Source organism: Schistocerca gregaria, chromosome 4, assembly GCF_023897955.1.
Source record: "Schistocerca gregaria isolate iqSchGreg1 chromosome 4, iqSchGreg1.2, whole genome shotgun sequence".
In the NCBI taxonomy this organism is placed as follows: domain Eukaryota; kingdom Metazoa; phylum Arthropoda; class Insecta; order Orthoptera; family Acrididae; genus Schistocerca; species Schistocerca gregaria.
In genome coordinates this window covers 499,662,737-499,684,098 of record NC_064923.1, presented here as the reverse complement: position 1 = coordinate 499,684,098, position 21,362 = coordinate 499,662,737, and the positions used below count along the sequence as shown (strand labels likewise).

The window sequence follows — 21,362 nt, the reverse complement described above, 5'->3', positions numbered from 1 at the left end:
AGATATAGGAAAAATGTTGAGGAAGAAGAGGAGAAAGGAAGCAGATCATTATAGTGTTAGTTAATTTAATTTGAGCGCAGTTGGGTATTGAGAACAGAGCACCTGTTGTAAAACAATACTGACCGGTGACATCCACACACATTGTTACTGGGTTAATTGTTATTTTGTCCTTTGGCAGACGGAATAGACTGTACTAATTCTTTCTTTTTGACAAATGTGTGTCGTCATATGAAGTTGAACAGTTGTGCATACACTGTTAGTGTATGTAATTGCAGGAATAATAGTAGTATGTGCAGGAATTACATTGTGGTGTGGTATGCCAACAATGCATAAGGCAAGAAAATGAGCTGGAGAAGCAGTATAGAATTTGAGATGGAAATTTCAGAGGTTGAAAAGTAATGGGTACACTGTGTGGTGTGAGGAAAGTAATAGGTAGTGAGAGCCTTGTTTCATTTCATGGCTTCCGGAAATAACAACTCGGGTGGAGAAGTTGATTGATGCATTCCATGCCAATACAGTAATTTGTGTCAAAATTATTGCCAAATCAGATTTGTTCTTATTGGGCTAGGTGACATAACAAAGTTTATAGACTAGGGTATTCATGCAAGTGGAGGGAATGAGCAAGTGTGTGTTTCACATGGAAAGGCAAAAAACTGTTCTTAGTGGGCTGCATGTTCTTGAAATAGGGACTGATTCTTAGTTAATCATCACTAAGGAAAAAAATCAGTTAAATGTTAATTATGGACATGATGTGCAATATTACCATTTCTTTGGATTTGTTCACTAAAGTTAAGAAAAAGTCCACTAAAGAAATCTATGAAAAGTGTACGGTAGGTATGCCAACTTTGATTCCACATCCATTTGATGAGCTCATCATTTTTCACTTCACCCACCAAAGATGAAATAGACATTTATGTATTAAATGAAGGTGTGAGGAAATGAACCCTTAATATTGCTTTCATGTGGGTACTGGTTGGTATAAATATTCTGCCAACATCCAACCACACCCATTGTCATAGGTTAAGGTGACATCGTAATAATTAGGAGTATGTGGAATGGAAATAATACTGGTGCAGGCCTGACTAATGTAGAAATACAGCTTTTAGACAGTAGGCTGCAGAAGCTAGGTAACAGGTTTGAGGAAATTTTGTGCAGAGGTGGTGGTTATGTTGGGACAGGGTGGCAATTCACTTGGAAAACCTGGAATTCTCAGGGAATTAAATTTTACCTGAAAAAATTGGGGAATTTCAGGAATTTCATAAAATCTCGGGGAATTCTTTGTTTTTAATCTATCATTGAAATTGAATTTTGAGTTTTATGACTCACAAATGTTTAAATACTTAATATCTCAAAGTGCATTAATTATATGAATGTTATTCCATATAAATTATGTATGTTTAAAAACTGTGGTTGAACACTGCATATGCCTGGTATATCTCTCAGCTGAGAGGAAAGAAAAGTCATTATTCTGGCATGCTGCCACCCTCCCACACGATTAATTTATCAGGACCTTCTTGATGCCATTTGCCTCCTCACATCTGGAATTCTCAGGGTCTCCCCCTCCCCCTCCCCCCCCCCCCCCCCCCCTAAATTTGAGTAGACACCATGTGGGAGCATAATGAAAATCTCTTGGAAGAGATAGTAACCTCTTTGGGTTGTTAAGAGTTCATATAAGGAACTGCAGTAATTAAGAGCTGGGATTATGGGCAACAGTGGTAGAGGCACAGGCCAGTATGAAGCACAGTATGAGAAAGGTTGCATAGCAAATTATAGATTCCCAATAAAATGGCACAAGTCATCAGTTGCTGTAGTCTGATGATGATTAAATTTAGGTTCCAACATGGATACTGTTGACACAGGGTGATTTAGTCAGGAAATCATGACATTTTCAGGGAGGTGGATTTTACTGTGGAAAAAACCTTGGGGAACTGTAAAAGAAATCAGAGAACTCTGGAAGATTCATGGAGATTTCAAGATCTGTTGATTAAAGCAGATACATTGAGGCAGTTTATTTATTCCTTTGAGATTCTGATTTGTAGTAAAATTAGATGTTATATGAGGAAGTTAAAGCTGTGCATTGAATTGTTACTGTATTAGATGCTCAGAAATGGATGTTTATGGTGTACTCAGGTCAATTTTATTATCTCATCACATACAGGTGAACTGTTAAGACATTTGTTACAGTTCAGTTTTAAATCCTGATTTACATTAATTGTATATTCCTAGTCTTTAAGTTTTTGTACATTTTCATAAACATTTATTGTAGAACTTAAGCGTACATCTTAAATCTTTTGAAAACATGAAACTTCTGTTATTCCTGGTTTCATAATGTAATGATAGATTGATGTTGTTTTCTTCTTACTGGTGTAATTTAGCTGCTGTCTGCACTTGATACATTTTCACCATGTCGGATGTGCTGCCAGTTACCTGTTATTAATCTTGCTGATGAATGCTCACTTTTAGAAATTGTTCTGGTGGTCCAGCTACTCTATCCCACCACTGTTTATAAACTGTCTTTTGTTCTGGACTTTGATCCTTGCTTGATGATACTGCAGTGCTAGATCATGACTACTACTTAGAGGTATTTAAAGTCTTAGTCTCGCAATGACAGATCTTAATAATTAGAAATTAAAGTACTGTAACCAAATATAAAACACTATCATTTGCAGACCCATTATGTCTGATCCTTGTGCCATTCATCAAAGTTCTCTTTAACATAAAAGTAAGTAATCTGTTTTGGGTCCCCATTTACATTGTTAGCGGCCCTCTTTCTCAAAGACATCCATGACACCGCCAGCTTGGATTACCAAAGCATACACACAGCCTCGTAAGGCAAATGAACAGTGTGCATTTCACGACTGCTCTCCACTGCTCATGTTATTAGAGTGCATGCACCCACCTTACAAATGCAGACTGGGATGCACAATACCTGCTCCTTTCTTATACACTACCACTAGCCACTACCACAATCATCTTTAGCTGGTATGAATATCAATAGTGGACCAAAGTATTCAGTCAAATGTCCTGTTAAATTACAATAATTACGTTGGAAATCTATTAACTGAAATAAATTTGAGGATTTGCGCTGCATGAAGCAAAGCAGATAAAAATGGTTCAGACAGAATAGTTGGCATCTTCAGATACCGAAATAACACTATGAATCTATAGTTTTTGTATTTTACATATTTCTAATTTTTCTTTTTGGTGACAAATATTTTTGGCTCAACATTTGCATTTCCAAATATTAATAAAAGTAATAATTTTGTATTTTATAACTGATTCAAAAAAGACTTGTCCATAACCTTTTGACGTTCCTGTTCGTTGTCTTGAAAGATCAGACATTACAAGCACGGAACTCTTCAATTTGTTTGCTGAATAGATTATGGACCAGAACAGATTTTGGTTCAAATATAGTCTTCAGAATTTGCTGTTATCTGCTTCCTATAGTTTCTGGGTTTTGTGAATGACTTGGAGTTAATTTCTTATTGATTGTACCTGTATAATTTTAAATTACATAATTAAGGTTTACTCAGAACCTTGATAGTAAGCTATTTAGTCAAAACCAGGTAGCTGCATTATTTTTGAAATAGAGAAAAATTGTGGAATTTTCTCGAAGCTATTGGTTTTAGTCACCTCTAAGGTATTACCTGTTAATAGTACTAAATAGAATTTATGTCAACAGGTAAATAATTTATGTAAAATATGAAAAGATTTGGATCTAGAATTAAACCTTATAAAACAGTTTTCCATTACTACAGGTTATTTTTTTATTTGAGGCTATAACCGGTCTTAATTTTTTGTTTGACAGATATAACAAGCTCAATCCCCTGCAAAACATTTCCCCTGAACCCACATCTTTCTAGTTTACCAGGAAGACAGGTTCATGCTATCAGATACTGTTGGAAGTCCACAGAAAATTATAACAACCTTTTTTGTTTTAAGCAGCTTATGTTCTCTCCTAATTCGTTTATGGCTTGCATAGTTGTTTTGTATATTTGAGGACCAAATGATATTGAACTTTCTTATTAACCTTTCTTATCAAAGGAAGGGAAATTGGACATATCGTCCTTCAGGCTTTTCTTGCATAGTAGCATTCTCTCTTGTGAAATTTAGATGTGCCCTCATTTAATGACCTGATTTATTAGTACAAATGTGAATATCTCATTTCTTTATAAATTGCCTTTTTCATAAGGGGGCAATCAAATGAAGACGAACCACATGGGGAAAAAAAGTAAATGGTTTATTATTTCAAAAGCAATCACCATAACTGTTAATAAATTTCTCCCACTGTGTGACAAGACAGTCAGTGACTCCCCCCCCCCCCCCCCCTCCAAGCTATTTGTCCATAGCAAATAGATGGCCACAAGTGTCTTTCTTCAGGGCTCCAAAAATATGGAAATCACATGGGAAGAGATCAGGGCTGCTTGGTGGATGTGCAAGCACTTCCCGGCAAAACTTCCGCACAGTAGAAACAACCTCAGCAATGTGTGTCTTATTTTGTTTATAGGTAGTTTTGACTAAGCTGTAAAATTTGGTTGGGAAGCCCATACACCTTCCAAAATGTTCCAACCTCGTCCTGTGTTATTTCCATATTTCTGGAGCCCTGAGGAAAGCCATTCCTGACTGTCAGTTGACTTTGGACTGAGATGCACAGCTGGGTACAGTCATGGTTCCACAGGCAACGTCAAATATTTTTCCATAAAGGCATTTGACTATCTTTTCTCACAGTGGGATAAATATATTAACAGTTAAGGCAATTTTGCTGTAAGAAAAAGTTAACTTACTTTGTTCACCTGTCTTTCTCATTCGACTTCCTCTTTGACTTTATGGTATCCCATTCCATAGGATTAAATTAAATATCGTGAGACTGACTGGGAGCATTTACAATAGTTTTGCCCTGTAACATGATTTTAGAAAATTCTTTGCTGCAAACAGTAGCACCTAATTTGTATTTGATAACAGCCTATAATCTATTGGACTGCAACATCCTCAGGAGTCTTCCCTATTGCACATGGGTTTTCGAACTGCCAGGCATGCTTACTGCTAATAAAACTTGGGTGTTGTGACATGCCTCTCTGGCCAGCAGTAGTAGGAATGTAAGAAAGAGGGCATTCTAGACAGTAATGCCTCTGAATTTTTTATGTGAACTCATAAAGCTTTGTGAATAAAACAAACATTTTTAACATTTCACACCTTTATTCTTCATATGTACCTATTTATACCTCAACAGTCATCCTGTCAATGAACATAGTTTTCCCCCAAGAGACGAGTTTGTTGATAGCATTACTGTAGAACATTGGGCTTCGTTGACTTAGCCACAACCTCACTTCTGCTTGCACCACTTCATCACTATTAAAGTGAAGTCCTCAAAGGTGTTCTTTAAATTTTCGAAGCAGCTGAAAATTGAATTGGGGGGGGGGGGGGGGGGGGGGGGGTGCGGCGCAAGTCAGAAAGGATTGTATGGAGGATGATCAATGATAGTGAACACAAGCCATTGGATTGTTGCAGTGTATATGAGTTCTAGCATTGTCGTTATGAAAAAGAGGGTGCTCCATGTGTGGACGAACTCTTCAGTCTCAAAATTCAATTACTGCACGCTGTTTCTCAGGCACTGACAGTTATATTACACACCACCATATTATGTGCTACAATTTGGAGCCCTCTAGTAGCAGAAGGCTGCACGTACGTAGACATGAAGAATAAAGATGTAGAATGTTTATAGCATTTGCTTTATTTAAAAAGCCTTACCAGTTTTTATGTTAAAACTCAGAGGCATTATCTTTCAGTCCACCCTTGTAAAGGAAGACTCTTCTTTGGAAGCAGTGTGTCTTACTGAGAAAATATGGAAGTAAATCTGTTGTACTCATTGAAAACATACATTCTACATACATTCAAAATGTAGGATGTAATGGAAAAACGACTACAATGATATGAGAGGAATGTAAGAATAAAAGGATGCTGCTCAAACTAAGACTTCTAGCCAAGAAATAATAAGATTCTATAAGAGGCAGAAATAAAGTGAAGGAAAACTACAACGTTGTACCAGTAGAAAATTTGATTTTGGTAGCCAAGATTTGCACTTACTAAGAGAAAAATGCGACATACTAAAGAATCACATGTGTCAAAGTGAATGGATACAAACTGAGATGACAAAAGTCATGAAATACCTTGCAATATCGTGTCGAAACTTCTTTTGCCATACGTAGTGCAGCAACTCGAAGTGGCATGGATTCAAAAAGTTGTTGGAAGTCCTCTTGCAGAAATATTGAGCCATGCTGTTTCAGTAGCCATCCTTAATTTCAAAAGTGGTCCCCATGCAGAATGTTGTGCCCGAACAGACCTTTCAATTATGTCCCAAAAATGTTCAGTGGGCTTCATGTCAGGTGATCGAGTGGCCAAATCATTTGGTCAGATTGTCCAGAATGTTCTGCAAACCAATCGCTAACACTGTGTCTTGGCGACATGGTGCATTAGCATCCACACAAATTCCATCTTCGTTTGGGAACTGAAGTCCATAATGGCTGCAAATGGTCTCCAAATAGCCGAACAGAACAGAGGAACCAATGCATATGTAAACACGACCCACATCATTGTTGAACCTTTACTAGCTTGCACAGTACCTTGCTGACAACTTGGTCCATGGCTGCTTGGGGTCTGCACCACACTTGAAACCTACAATCAGCTGTTACTAACTGAATTCGGGACTCATCTGACCAGGCCACGGTTTCCCTGTCATCTAGGGCAGGCTCATCCAAACTGTGCCCTTGGGGCACTAGCTGATATGAAACTTCCTGGCAGATTGTCAGCAACAAGGAACATTTATTTTCGGTTAATTTTTATATTTAGGTTGCATTAAATTGCGTCACACAGACAAAAGTTTCAGATGCACTATTTTTTGGTACTTTCTGAAAAGCCATGACAAATGCTCCCTCGGGCAGTAAAGTGCCATTAAGAGTCATTTTTTGTTTTTGTGTACTTGTGTTTTGATGGATGGGAAAACATATATTGTAGTTTGATCTAAGTTTTCAATTAATTAAAATGCAAATATTCCAACAGATAAAAATTTATTTCGCAACCACATTTCACTGTCCTTGCTAGTGTCTATGGCCACTTTTGAGAGGAATAGGGGGAAAACGAATCGGAAACCAATCTTTTTGATACTTTTTTATTTGGGTTTCAATGAATGAAACAATTAATTGTTAAAATGATAAAAAGTGTTTTAAAAGCAGGATCATACAAAATTAATTGTAAGGTTTTTTCCACTTGGTTAGAGCAGGAAACAAGAAGGCAAAGTTTACGCTCAAGTTACAAATGCTCGCTGAGAATTGCAAAAGCAGGGAATCACATCAAGGATTGCCTGGTCGACTTGGCGACTTGTATTTGTGCAGCAGACCCCGTGGAAAAATTTGAAAAAAATTTCTCTTTCGCCTCAGACGTGGATCTGCAATTACTGGAGATAGCGGCAAACTCCGTTTCATTTTCTATTGCTCCTGACGAGTCCATGGACGTTCCAGACATATCTCACCTCGTCATATTCATTCGGGCTGTCAACGACAGTCTGTGTGTCACCGAAGAATTTCTCGACCTTATACCATTAAAAGACACAACCACAGGTTTGGATATTTTTCTAGCTGTGAAAAACGTGTTCAGGTCATTGGGTTTAAAATGGTAATGTCTAACCAGTGTAACAACGGACAGAGCCTCTGCGCTAAGAGGGATACACACTGAATTATTGATTTACATCACGTCAAAAATAGCTGAAGTCAGCTGTTCCTTATTCGCCGCAGTCGATTGCACCAGGTGACACTTTGTGCAATGATTGTCAAACTAAAAAATGTAATGGACACTGTTGTTCAAACAGTTAATTATCTTCGCTCACATGGACTCCCACGTCTCCAATTTCAAGAATTTCTGGCTGATATCAAAGCAGAATACCCGGACATCACCTACCATGCTGAAGTAAGATGGGAAGATGCTTCATCAGGTTTTTTGCTTGATGGATGTAATCAATACATTTTTGGAAATGGAACGATGTTCAGAAGAATTACTCCTGATTCTAAGTGGGTAGCAAATTTGACTTTTGTGAGTGACCAAACTGGTCATTTAAATACTTTGAACAAGGCGAAAATCACTCTGTTGTTGATTTAGTGCCAACGATTCAAACATTTAAAAAAAGAACTTAATTGTGGGGAAAAACAGTTGTGTAAGGAGAATTGTCAACACTTCCCTGCATTAGACAGCATTAAAGATGGTGTGGATACATCAGATTATGTTCAAATCAATTGCGAATTAGAAGAAGTGGTTGGAAACAGATTTTTGGAGATAAGTGAGCTTCAACCGGCCTTAGATATATTTGTTCACTCGTTTTCCCTTCGTGCGGAGGACATCTACCTAGTGTTTCAACTAGAACTGATTGACGTGTAGTGCGATATCTGCCTGAAGGACTGCATTCTTATTTGTAAAACTTTGGATGACTTTTACAGTTGTTTTCCATGAGAGAAGTATCCTCTATTACACAAGCAAGTGGCCAAAAATACTAAGAACCGTTCACTATTTCACAAAAAAAATGACTAAATCTTTGAGGTTATCAGTCTCCCGGAATATTGTGCCAAGCCTAGACAAAATCATTTCCGTGAAAAAGAGTTAATTGTCTTCTTTAACAATGTTGAGTGTAAGGATTAAAGATCCTTATAACCTTAATCCTATTTACTTAATAAGTTTTCAAACTCGGTCAATTAAAATTATTGCGTACAAAACAGCAAACTAAGGATCTGATGTCTAAGCTCTGAAAAGGTATACAAGAAAGAAGTACAACAAAAGCATTTACTTGTAACTACTAACAGTAACAATGAGACTCTTATTCCCTTACATCAAATTATTTCTAAAATCGGATATTTCTGACACTAGTTCATTTAAGAAATTGATCTTCTTTTAGAAGATGCGTACCGTACATATGACGAGTGTGCATGTGCAGTACTAGTAGAACCTTCCATTCTTGTTTTGGATAATGGTTTCTAAAGCTTTGCGTAGTAACTCTGCAACATGAACACTAATTGTCAATTAAACCGGAAATGGTTTGCTTGTTTTACCGCTCATCGACCACTTTTACAGAGCTGCGCTTCCTCTGTTGTTTTGTTTATGTTGGATCTGACAGCGAGGCAGTCCAGCGCAGAGCAGTGCTGTGCAGTCTCACTCGCTCCACAGCTCTCTATCTTGCTCCTGCGCAGACACTAGTGACACGGTCATGTACAGGGTGCTGAACTACACTGCTTTGCGGCCGCACCCACTGGGTACATTTCTTGGATGAGCATGATCTATAGTCCAAGCAATATGGTGATAAGTCCAGGAGACACACTGCATCCAGTTTCAAGCTATTAGCAGAGACATTCGCATTGTTCATTTGCTGCCATAACTCATTAATGCCAAATTTCGTCACACTGCCATAGAAAGATACTTTGAGTAAACGTCCACAGGAAAAGTAAACTGATGATATCTAAAGAATAGTTACATATTTGAGTTTGACAGTCCTACACTCTTGTTACTTTTATATTGGTTGGCACAAATAGCTGCTGATTTGGTGATGCATTTAACCCAAAATCACTTTTCAGCAATTTCCTCCACTATAATTTTGGAATGATCGTATGACATGTTGTCATCACTTTCCTGTTACCTTTAATAAATCCTAGTTCAATCACAAAGTATGAATTACTTCAGCATCAGCTTACAGTTTCCAAACTAGAAATTTGATTTAACTAAAAAAATTATACTGACTTACAAAAAAATGCAAGAGATAACTGTGGGAGCATGGAGAGGTATAAAAAGTTAGCAAATGATAATTTACAGGAAAGGAGTATGTATACCTTAGCTGAAGGAAGTGGTTGGAAAATGGAGTCACACTGTTGTTATCACAGTAAAGGTGGTTGTTTGATATTTCTCTTATGTTTAATCTGTTAAAGCAAATTGTTATGAAATGATTATTTGGTACTATCTTGTAGAACAAAATGGGGAGACAGTAGTAGAATTTCGTTTTAGACATTTGTTGTTTGATAAGTGAGAGATTAAAAGCTATGGAGATTGAATAGTAGTAGAGGGGAAAGAAAGAAAAACGGGAGAGAGAACTGGAGGGGGCAGTCGAAGAGCATTTGGTGCCACAAAAGGAGTGGAGCTGAAGGTGTGGAAAAATGAGATGTTCAGTTCTGTTGTTTCCCATAGTCATTTCCTCTATTAAGTTAGCTGATGGAACTTCGGGTTTGTGTGTGTGTGTGTGTGTGTGTGGTGTGTGTGTGTGTGTGTGTGTGTGTGTGTGTGTGTGTGTGTGCATGGGGGAAAATTATTTTGTGTTTTCATTTGATTTCAAAAACTAAAAAGAATATAGTGTCCAGTCATAGTACTGACTTAACTTAGTATGAAACATCACTTCAGTGATGAAAACTTTGACAGTTACTAAACTGTGTTCATCTCCACTTTACCTCATAACATAGAAGAAGTGGAAAACAGAATAACAGCCACCGTAACTTCTGTAAAAGTGGATACATTGTGTAAAGTTTATAACAAATTTAGCTATTGTCTAGATGTTGCTGCTGGGACACAGAGTATTTTTAAGTGGTAAATTTTTTGGTAGCTGTGACTACTTTTCCATTGTCTTGTCGACAGGTGTTGCTACACCTGATTGCCGTGTCCCCCCCCCCCCCCCCCCCCCCCAAGTTCTCTGAAAGACACATGAACTAGCAGTGTTAAGATGTGCGTTAGTGTTGTCTAGGTCATTCCTGTGAATTAGTTATTTTGCTCTTTTCCTTTAGAAATTCTTTCATATAACTTCATGAAAATTGTGCAGTACATGCGTATGACACTGTATATGCTCACAATAGTAGAATTTTGTTAGTATTGTACATAAGCCAGTTACACTCTGAAAGCTGTGTTTGTTAGACTGTGATGATTGTATTACTCACTGAGGAATTCAAACAGTGGAAAATCCAGTATGGAATAATGACAGCATTATGAAAAGAATAGATTACTACTTGCCATAGAGTGGAGAGACACGTACGTGTCCACGCACGCCTGCACACACACACACACACACACACACACACACACACACACACACACACACACACACACAGTATGCTGCTACAAGCATCACTTTACTGTCCCCCCATCCCTACCCTAATATCCTTTTCCTTCCTGCCTCGGCCTCCTCCTGACCCTCACCACCTGGATTGCTTCTCCCATCACGTACTGCTGCTCACAGTCTGGTCTCGGCAGGCAGTGACTGTGGTCATGTGTGTGAGTTGCCTACACATGTGTGTCGTCTAGACCTTTTTGGCTGAAAGCTTACTTGTTACAAAGTATTTTTGTTGTGCCTATCTTTGACTCGGCAACTCCGCTGTGTGGTGAATAGAAATCTTATCTTTTTCATAATATTGACATGGGAGTTTCCATTGTTATCAGTAACACACAATCTGGCATATTCTTTGAGTTAGCGTTTGGAACAGTAGACTTACATGGAACGCTTGCTATCTAAATAAAAAAGAGTACATGAAGTTCCCACAGATTTCACGCATTTCATTTATGGCAGTAATGAGCCGCTCATAGAGGGGTGCCATACAGAAATGTACTGCTGCGAAGAGCTTACATGAATTATCTGATCTTCCATTGCTTATGATTACACAAAGTGACAAAAACCCATTGCTGGCCTGCATGCAGTTGCCTACTTGCTGTTATCCCTTCATTTAAAAATATTATTTAATCTTTTCTCATTGCAGAATGACTACAGAGAAGAAGCAGTCAAAGCTTTCATCAGTGATGTGGAAAATCGTCCTGTTTTACTTAACATAGAATACAGGATAGGCAACCTGCCCCATGTGACATTAGTTGAAGTTAATGACCATGAAGAAGATATCGTTAAAAATCTTATTAAAGATGGTCTCCTTTTGGTTGACATTAGAAGAGAAAAAAGACTCCAAAAATTAGTAAGTATTCTCACTTAATGCTCCGTGTTTGTGTTCTTAACCGTATTATGTTTTTATTAGAAAAAAGACAATTGCTGTCCAGCATGTAAGAAATGTCAGTATTGCTGATACACACAGGAATGTGTTTACGCTATCATTGTTTTGGAACTAGTAGTGTCTTCCTCATCAAGGAAATGGAGGGATAAAATGGGGAACATTATAAAGGGCAGATCACTCGAACTAGGCTGAGAGGAACCCACTTGTAAGAATGAGGTTGTTGGAAATAGATATCCATTAAGAATAGGACACCTTCTCCCTCCCTCCATCCCAATTTAAAAGGAAATTTAAGTGACCCCATACATCAATCCAAGACATTGAGCATATGTGATGACATGCATAAACATCAGAAATGATTAGTAATTAAAGTAAACATCAACTTGAGAGCTCAGTTGAACAAAACTAAATTAGTGACTGATTTGATAGAAATGGTATTGGCTGTAACCATCTCAGTAATCCACAAAACTACTAGAGGTTGTAAAATCTGTTAGTGTTACAAAAGTTGTGTGTCCTTTAAAGGCATGACTGACACACAACCTCCATTAAAGGTACAAAGTAAAAGTAAAAATGCTGAACTCAGTTTTAGTAATGTCCCTTTAAAAATGATGATACAGGAGTACTACCCCAGTTTAATTATCAAACCACAGCAAAGGTAGATAACATCAATATTTATGCCAGTGGTCTTGAACAACAGCTATAATCACTAAAATTGTGCAAAACTCCTTGCCCGATAGTCCCTATCAGATTCTATACAGAATTTGGATGTGAGTTGGCCCTTCTTTTTCATTCTTTCTCTCCCCCCCCCCCCCCTCCCCCCCCCCCCCCCAAATCATTTATTGCAGTATTATCATTTTCTGTATTAATAGCCTAAAGGCTGACATGCTGTGAAAGCTGGCATTGATATGGTAAAAGCAATGTTTTCCATTGCTTTTCCTAATTTCATCCGTGGCTTACGGTAAAGAAATGGTATACCATACAGTATTGACATTTCTTCACTCCTTGCAATCAGTGGTCATGATGTGTCTGGTATAACCACAGAAGCAAGCAAATGAACCACTTTTGCTGGTTTTGGTCCTTCTTAGCATACACAAAAATGTTGATTGCTGCTTAGTTTCAGGTTCATACAAATATATTAAAGCTTCACCTCCTGTTACAGTGTTGTGTATGGCTTTGGCATTTCCTTGTGCCAGTTGAGATGATCCCGGTTTAGAGCTTTGATAATATAATGCGAAAGCGATCAGAAACAATTATCTTCACAGATAAATATTCATTTAGGATTGAATATTCAATTTTTTACCACAACAGATGAAATAATTTGAAACAGTAATAGTGTCTCATCTCAGTAGTGTAATTTGTAAAAGTTTGTAAAGCTACACCTGTAAACCATGGATCCCTTAAACAAAAAACATTATGGTCAATAGTTGGAAGGAACCACAGGTCCTATCTATCTATCTATCTGTCTACAAGAAGGCTAGCAGAAGTTTTAAACAAAGTTGCACTTTCCTCACATGACATCCTGAATTGAGGCATTCGGATAGATGTAGTGTTTTTTGAGTTCTGAAAAATATTTGACTCAGCATGACACTCAACACTTCTTAATGAAAGTGCAAACCATACGGGGATGTCAACCAAAATTTGTAATTGATATGAATATAATAGAGGGAAACATTCCACCTGGGAAAAATATATCTAAAAACAAAGATGATGTGACTTACCAAACAAAAGTGCTGGCAGGTCGATAGACACACAAACATACACACAAAGAATGTTTGTGTTTGTTTGTCTATCGACCTGCCAGCGCTTTTGTTTGGTAAGTCACATCATCTTTGTTTTTAGATATAAAATTTGTAATTGGGTTGATTGCTTGGTAGGAAGAATGCAGCATATTATTTTTGATAAGTCGGCACTAACTACACCCTGAGCCAAAAATCAATAATTCACAACTGGTGTCAGTCAAGCCATACACATGTAACAGTCTGCATGTATATAAAATAGAATTATCATGTAGGTTCAGTCTCGGATGAGGTAGGTGGCAGGCATCATCTTTGTCTGAATACTGGGAAAATGGAGTCAGTCCACAAGGTGAATGTTTGTGCATCCAATAATAAAATATTGCTCAATTGTATGTTCCTCATACCAAATAGGACTAACCAGAATTTCGAATGTTTGCGAAGAAGGGTGTCATGAAATGTTTGAAGATGTATACCAGTTAGCTCTGGAACTGTGTTCACAAAGTTTCAACAACCAGTGTCGGGTATTATTCCATTTAGGAATTTCTATTGTTAGTATCAAGTGAAGAACTTGGAATATATTTCAGGCCCTGTAATCACCACTCCCATGGAAACTATGATGAAAGAGTAAACTAATTACAGCGCATATGGATTCATTTGAGCAGTCAAGTCTTCTAGTGCTCATCATGCTATTTGAATGAGGAGAAACTAATATGTGGTACTGGAATTAGAAGCACAACTGAAGGGATTGGAAGAAATGTACATCTACTGTTGAACTTTAAATGAAACTTTGTGGCAGTTTTCATGACTGCAGTGTAAATTGCTTTGAGTCTGAATCACTAGAAGTGCTCACTAGTTGCTTAAGTATAAAAGATCAAAATAATTGTTGTACAATATGGTTGTTAGTCCACTACATAACTAGCTATTTATTCCAAAAGAGGCTCTCGTAATTCATTCATGCTGCTACAGTTGGCTAACACCAGTGTTGAAGGACTAGAACATCTGCCTCAGGTGAGCTGTGTTTGGGAAGCTGAGGGATGGGACCTCCAATACAGAGGCGAGCTCAGAGATAAGAGTGCTTTCTAACAAGAACATTTTTATTATTAGTTGTTTTCATACAGTCATGAAAGCAACACATGCTGACCCTACTGGCTCATAGCACCTGCCTCGAGATGACTGGGTGTTGCAAAGGTTGGGAATTTGTACAGGCACTGCGCAGTTGAGCACCCCCACAAACCGATCATTATCATCACCATAGCAGCCTGTAAAGCCTGCTGGGACAGCAACTGATGTCGACGTTGCCTTTGCTGACCCAACCTAGGCGTCAGCTCTGCGGCACTGCAGAGTTAGTTGGCTTGGCTAGTGTAAGCTACACAAGGCAGGTGGCAGGAATGTGACAACATTCCTAGTTCAACCCACAATCTTCAGAGTGTGGCTTTAGTGTCTAGCATTGTCACCCATAAGGTGACCTCATTTAAATGATTCCAGTTAGCAGCCTGGAATCGTCAAAGCTAGCTGACAGCTTGTAGCTCAGTAGCTTGGCCTTTTTGGTGACACCCTCCATGAGGCTCTGATAGCTTAGCCACGCATTCAGCTGATGACTGGTATGCATGCTTGTGAAGGAATTCTGCTACCAGCTGAGTGGGAAGAATTTATACTTGCTGCGACAGTGCTTAGGAATGAGGTACCCATCAAGTAGGTGGCTGTGGATATGATGCACTGTTCTACAGCATGTAGCAGTCCTGTTTGCAACTGACAGCAGAGAAAGGTGTTACAGGATGATGAGTCAGTACTATTGGAGTGCCTAGATGCAGAATTGTCCTAATGGCTCGTCCAATTACCTTTGGTTGATTGCAAATGCTTGGCCAAAAATACTGTTGCAACAATACGTGGCCATTTTCTATTACATAAATGTGATGTAAATGCAAAGTGAAAATTACCCTTTTCAGTTCAAATTCTCCGATTAAAAGAAACCTACTTCCGGCCAAATGTTTAAGAAAGACTGATACAAAAATTTGTAGTGTAGTTATTGTGACACATACAACACACATGCAGTAATGAAAATTGTGCCACAACACAATAATGTTTACCGGCACATTTATGTACGGTCTAATCTGATCAAGGCTATTAATATAACTTTTTGGAATAACACATGACAATTCAATACAAAAATACTGTGTTGCAAGCCAGGTTTAATTAAAAACTTAAGAAGTAATTAATTAAATAAATTTGCTAGCTCAGGACCAAAGTACAGCATCAATGAGAATTACTTTGGCAACAATAGCAAGACAGCTGATTGTAATGCTGTAAATGGTAATGATAGGAAACACTGAAGATGTCTGCCATAACTTAATAACAAAGAAATTAATAAATATTCCAAAATGGAATTTAATTTAGTATATCAGTGTAGTTAGTGCCTCAATGAAATGAAACTAGACAATACACATGCAGAAAGGAAAAATATTTTAATTGTTTAGACTAATTCCTTCTCCACAGACAGACAGACAGAGTGTGTGTGGGTGTGGGGGGAGATTGTTTTTCTTATTATACTGTTGTACTCAAATAGTTGCATAAGTAGAATGGATAATATCGAGTATCTTGTTGATGTTATAATCTTTTCAAATATTTGCTTTTTAAGGTTGAAGAATACAAAGCTGCAGAAGAAGTGGCAAAGAAGAATCACCTCAATGTGTGGGAATATGGTGACATTAGAGATGATGATGCTAAAGAATTTGGTTTGGGTCGTTAAATGAAAATGGCTTTGAATGCAGAAACAGTGGTGCCTGCAACAGAGGAAAACAGAAATAACATGAATTCTTATTAGGAATGGTAAACACGTAAACCACGAGAAAGAGCAAACAAAAATTCATTGTATTTATTGATTTTAATGAGTAAATGGGAAATGTATTCGTGACAGTTCTTATTGATCATCACAGTATTTATTACACCCATTGAATTATTGAAGCAATTGATTACTTTTTAGGTCACAGTGAGAAATGGCATGTCCTTGATTGTGTATTATGATTGTTTCAGATAACCAGTGTTGCCAGATTATATAAAATATTTTACTGCATGAGCTGTGATGCATCATGTGACTTTTAAGATTATGTATATTAATTTAGCTTGCCCTTGCAGGAATACTAGAATTTTAAATGTGAGAAATTTTGTTTGTGTACTAGAGTATAGATTTTTGTACTCCTTTAGTAAAACACTTTACATTCACTTAAGTTTTGGTTACTGTAATATTGAGAGATTATCAATGTAGAGCATATTATGAATGTTTATTTGAAGGAAGGAATAAGTTTTTATAGCTGTGATGAAAAAAAAGAATATAAAGTTTTGTAATTACTTGTACTCCAATTTTGCTTATGTCCATACACTTCATGGAAAGTCCATGTAATGGAAGAAAATACATTCGACAGAAAAAATGGATGGTAAAATATTAAATCAACTGAGGATGTTCCTGAAAATATAAAGCCTTATGTTAAAGTCTTTAATCTATTTCCTGAAAGTTTCTTTGTTTATTGGATTCACTGTCCTGCCAGCTGTAGGTTTGAAAGCTTTCATATTTTATTATTGCATTCAGGGGTGGAGTTATTTCCTCCACATAGTTTGCAACACTGTTGGAAAATTAGCAGTGTATTTGTTAATATGAATAAAATTTTTAAATTTATTGTAAGGTTACAGACAGGACTTTTTCCTTTTCTGTATGAGAAACTATTATTTACATCTAGAGCACTGAAAGTAGACACTGGTACACTATGGCATAAAACACTGTCAGTGCATTTCACAAAAACTCAGATTTAAAAGTGTTAGTAAATGTAAGAACTCAGAATAATACATATAATTTTTAAAAATCATTAACAATTACATTTAGTGTACCTGATTCAATTTTGCATATTGCAAGAGAGTTCGCATGTCTATGCTTTCTTTGGAATGATGAAATTTAAATGACACAGTAATAGTTACTGTGATAAGTGACTGTCTAGCATTTTTGTAAAAAATTTTTAAAGTGTGTGTGTGTGTGTGTGTGTGTGTGTGTGTGTGTGTGTGTGAGAGAGAGAGAGAGAGAGAGAGAGAGAGAGAGAGAGCCATAAGTACAGAATGTTGAATACGAGATATTCATCTGATTAAAAACTATCAACACTGGACTCAGTCTTGTGATGTGCCATTTCATGTATAATGAGACCTAATGATTCACAGTAGCAACATATTTGCTTAGTATTAAGAACTATTTCATTGAGTAGACAGTAAACATGTAAAATCGGCAGGGAATGTCTCAGACAATGACTGACAGTTTTTTAGAGTTTTTTGTTTGTTTTTTATAGAATGAATGGCAACAGATGTTGAGGTTTACGTTATCTACCTTATTGAGTTGCAGATTATGATGGCTAAATACTCTGGTGGATTTTGGGGATGTGTTTAAACAGATGGTAAATAAAGTTGTTGACAAAATATTCCATATAGTTTATTGTGCTCAGTGTTCCTTTTTCCTTTATTGTAAAATGCATAATTTTTTTTCACCCTTTTGTATCTGTTTACTGAGTGAAAATGTACTAAAGTCAAATCGAAAACTGAAAATTGTCAGTAGGACTATTTTCCAGAATGTGGTTTGAATTGCTGAATAAGACTTGTCTATCTTTGTTATCTTTTAAAATATGCCATCATACCATGCTAATATGGAAATAAATGTAATATTTTATTGAAATGAAGATAGCAACACCTACAATTACTTTTCCTATTAGTTTTTAACAACTGTTACTGCTTTAATGATTAGGTTGACATAAAATGTCAATTTCGTAATAGCATTCTTAAGAATCTTTAACCAGTACAGTGCAACAGCGCTACCCAGTAGCTGGAAGGATTGCTTCTAGGTAGATTCGGTTGTGTGTGCTAACTTTTGTCTTCCCTATAGTAGTATAGTACGTCCTGTTTCCTTAATCAAACATATACGAACACTAGTGTCGATGGTGAACATACGTGATTAACTGTTCAGTTAAGGATAAGTCACTTGAACAAACACAGTTATAAAACAAGAATAACTATAGTTTTTCAATGTGTAAATGTTCAACAAGATTTAGTATTCAGACCACTTAATTTTAGAAAGAGGATGATTAATAGGTATTAAATGTTAAAACTGCAGCTTTCAAATTCTCTCAAGACTGATGTTGGTGTACAATTTTAAAATATCAGTTCATTTCCCGTGTAACCCACACGATTAAATTACAGTGGATATGGGGGGGGGGGGGGGGGGGGAGACAACAACATCATTGAAATGACGAATAAACAACGCCAAATGTAGCAGACAAATCTAATTTGGAAAAAATTCTGACTTTGGCAAAAAAGACACCATCAACTTAAACTAAATGAAATGCAGTCAGTGTGTCAAAAACGAATTTTGGCAAAAATAAAACTGATATGACAAGCCTAACTAGATTTTGCTTAAGGTTGTGCGAAGTGTGGAAAAAAAACACAAAATGTAGCACAAAAGTAACAATGAGGTTTTGCAGAAATATGAGCAAATCTGTTTTAAAAAATCAAAAAATAACACTAAATTTGTTAAAAAAAAAATAAAACAATTTTTCCCTGTCCCCGCCTATTAATGACACCATATTTGTCACAAAAAATATGTTGCCTTAACAACAAATGTTCAAAGTGATTTTCCTGTCTATCAAAACAGTTAGACTACTTGGGATCTTTATCACTGAACTATATGCTGAACAGTAGTTAGACCTACATGAATGCACACTACCATGCCTTCCACATTTAGAGGCAGAGAAGAATACTTTCCCTCACAGGAAGAAATACAGTGTATTTATTATTATCTGATTTATTTAACCTGGCACTGGATTAGGGCCATCAGGATGGGAAATTACTATGACATAAACAGTGGGAAAAATTTATGTACTGTTAATGAACAAATCACAGACAGGTAAATTTAAACTAAGAGTGCTATCAACAATGGACACGAGTAAAGAAGGTACAGAAGCACTTTGGGGGGGGGGGGGGGGGGTGTCATTGAATAGGAAATGAAAACATTATGAAGGGTAGGATGGACATACAGAGACTGTGAAACTAGACCACCTTATTTATCCATTTCCCAGAAAAATAATCCGTGAATAAACTTCTGTGTTCCTTCTACCTGGAAGGCGTTATCACATTGGAACCATAATCTGTCTAAAATGTACTTTTTTGTGAAAAATCATCAATACCTTAATGCGGTCACCCAATCTGTCAACAAGTACTTCCCTGTATTCTGCCCCACATGTAGATGCGAAAGCGACCTCTGTCCATGCAAGCAGGTCATGTGAAAGGCAAATCAGGTGAACACTCCGTATTGACGTATATTCATGAAGTTATATTGCGTTAAGGAATACCTTCTTGGGTGCATTTCTGAAACTACATATGCAGAAGGCAGCCTTCATAGAGCCACTGCAATAAATTTGAGGTCTGTGTCCCATCAACTACCAGGTGCTGCAAGGCAAACTGCCTTATTCCATCATGTGGACCACGCAGTGATGCTTGGCAAATGCCTTCAAGAATAACAATTATAGCTAGTCCATGGGTGATTGGTATCCAACAGTGATGGAGAGAGAGATGATTATGAAGCCCCCTGATGACTTGAAAACAAGTTGCATTGTAAAATGCACCAAGTACTAAGTGTGTCCAAGAAATATTGTGATGGATTCTTTTTCCTGGCCAATATGAAGAGATGAGTAGGTGAACTCATGCACTTGCAAAGTCTAGAACTCTCATTTTCTCCACTTACATAATACTGACAGCTGATTGCTTATTGGAATTCTGCACTAAAAGCAAAAATGCACATATGTATCCAATGCATTGGGATTGTGTGATAAAGCCTGCATGCTGTCTGACACACATGTTATTTCAGATAGTTTTGACAACACCTTTGATTCATTTCCAGCGCAAACACAATAAATTTAAACAATGGAACAAATAATCCCCTTTAGTGAAAAATAAATGTGAGGCTTCGTAAACATCGAGTAGATGGTGTAGTATTTAAAACAAAAACTTTTTTAATGTAATTATTCAGACAGCAAACGCAAGTAACTAAAAAATTGTCAGTTTTACATGGCTCTACATATTAAGTCAGATGAAAAATCCTTTACCTCAATACAGATATGCTCAGCTCTTCCATAGCGAAGTATGAAAACATCGTATTCTGTAACATTCAATTCTTAGGTATGGAACATTGAACCTCAGAAGAATGTTTGTGCCTGGAAATTTAATATTTTGCGTTCATTGTTATGTCATTGCAATAATTAGTATGTTGGTGATATGAATAACTTTGTTTAGCAGTGTTATTGTGTAGTGATTAACGTGCAATGAGTTATTAATGGTTCAATGATTAGTTGATGTATGCAGTAGAGTGAACAGACCAACCGAAAATGGCAAGTGCATAATAATGTCGTGTGCTGTTTTCAGGCAGAAATGTGTAGGCCTATTAAACATACTCACCGTAAAAAGAAAATAAAATAAAAAAAATGGTAGCTTATATCTGAATAATGCAATTCTTTCTCTTTTATAGTGTATTTTATTGTACCAAAGAGTAATCTCCATTATGCATATTCTTCTGTGTGTATGTAGATAGTAATATTGTGATATG

At 37.0% G+C, this 21,362-nt stretch overlaps 1 protein-coding gene across 1 annotated transcript in view; it reads left to right on the top strand.

Moving 5' to 3' along the window:
- The window catches only part of LOC126267995 (staphylococcal nuclease domain-containing protein 1), a 90,134-nt gene extending 71,942 nt beyond the window's left edge, over positions 1–18,192 (top strand). The window contains exons 14-15 of the mRNA XM_049973358.1: positions 11,763–11,969; positions 16,374–18,192. Of these exons, the coding sequence (XP_049829315.1) occupies positions 11,763–11,969; positions 16,374–16,484 (318 nt within the window). The 3' untranslated portion in view covers positions 16,485–18,192. The remainder of the gene's footprint in view (positions 1–11,762; positions 11,970–16,373) is intronic.
- Positions 18,193–21,362: the final 3,170 nt, after the last annotated feature.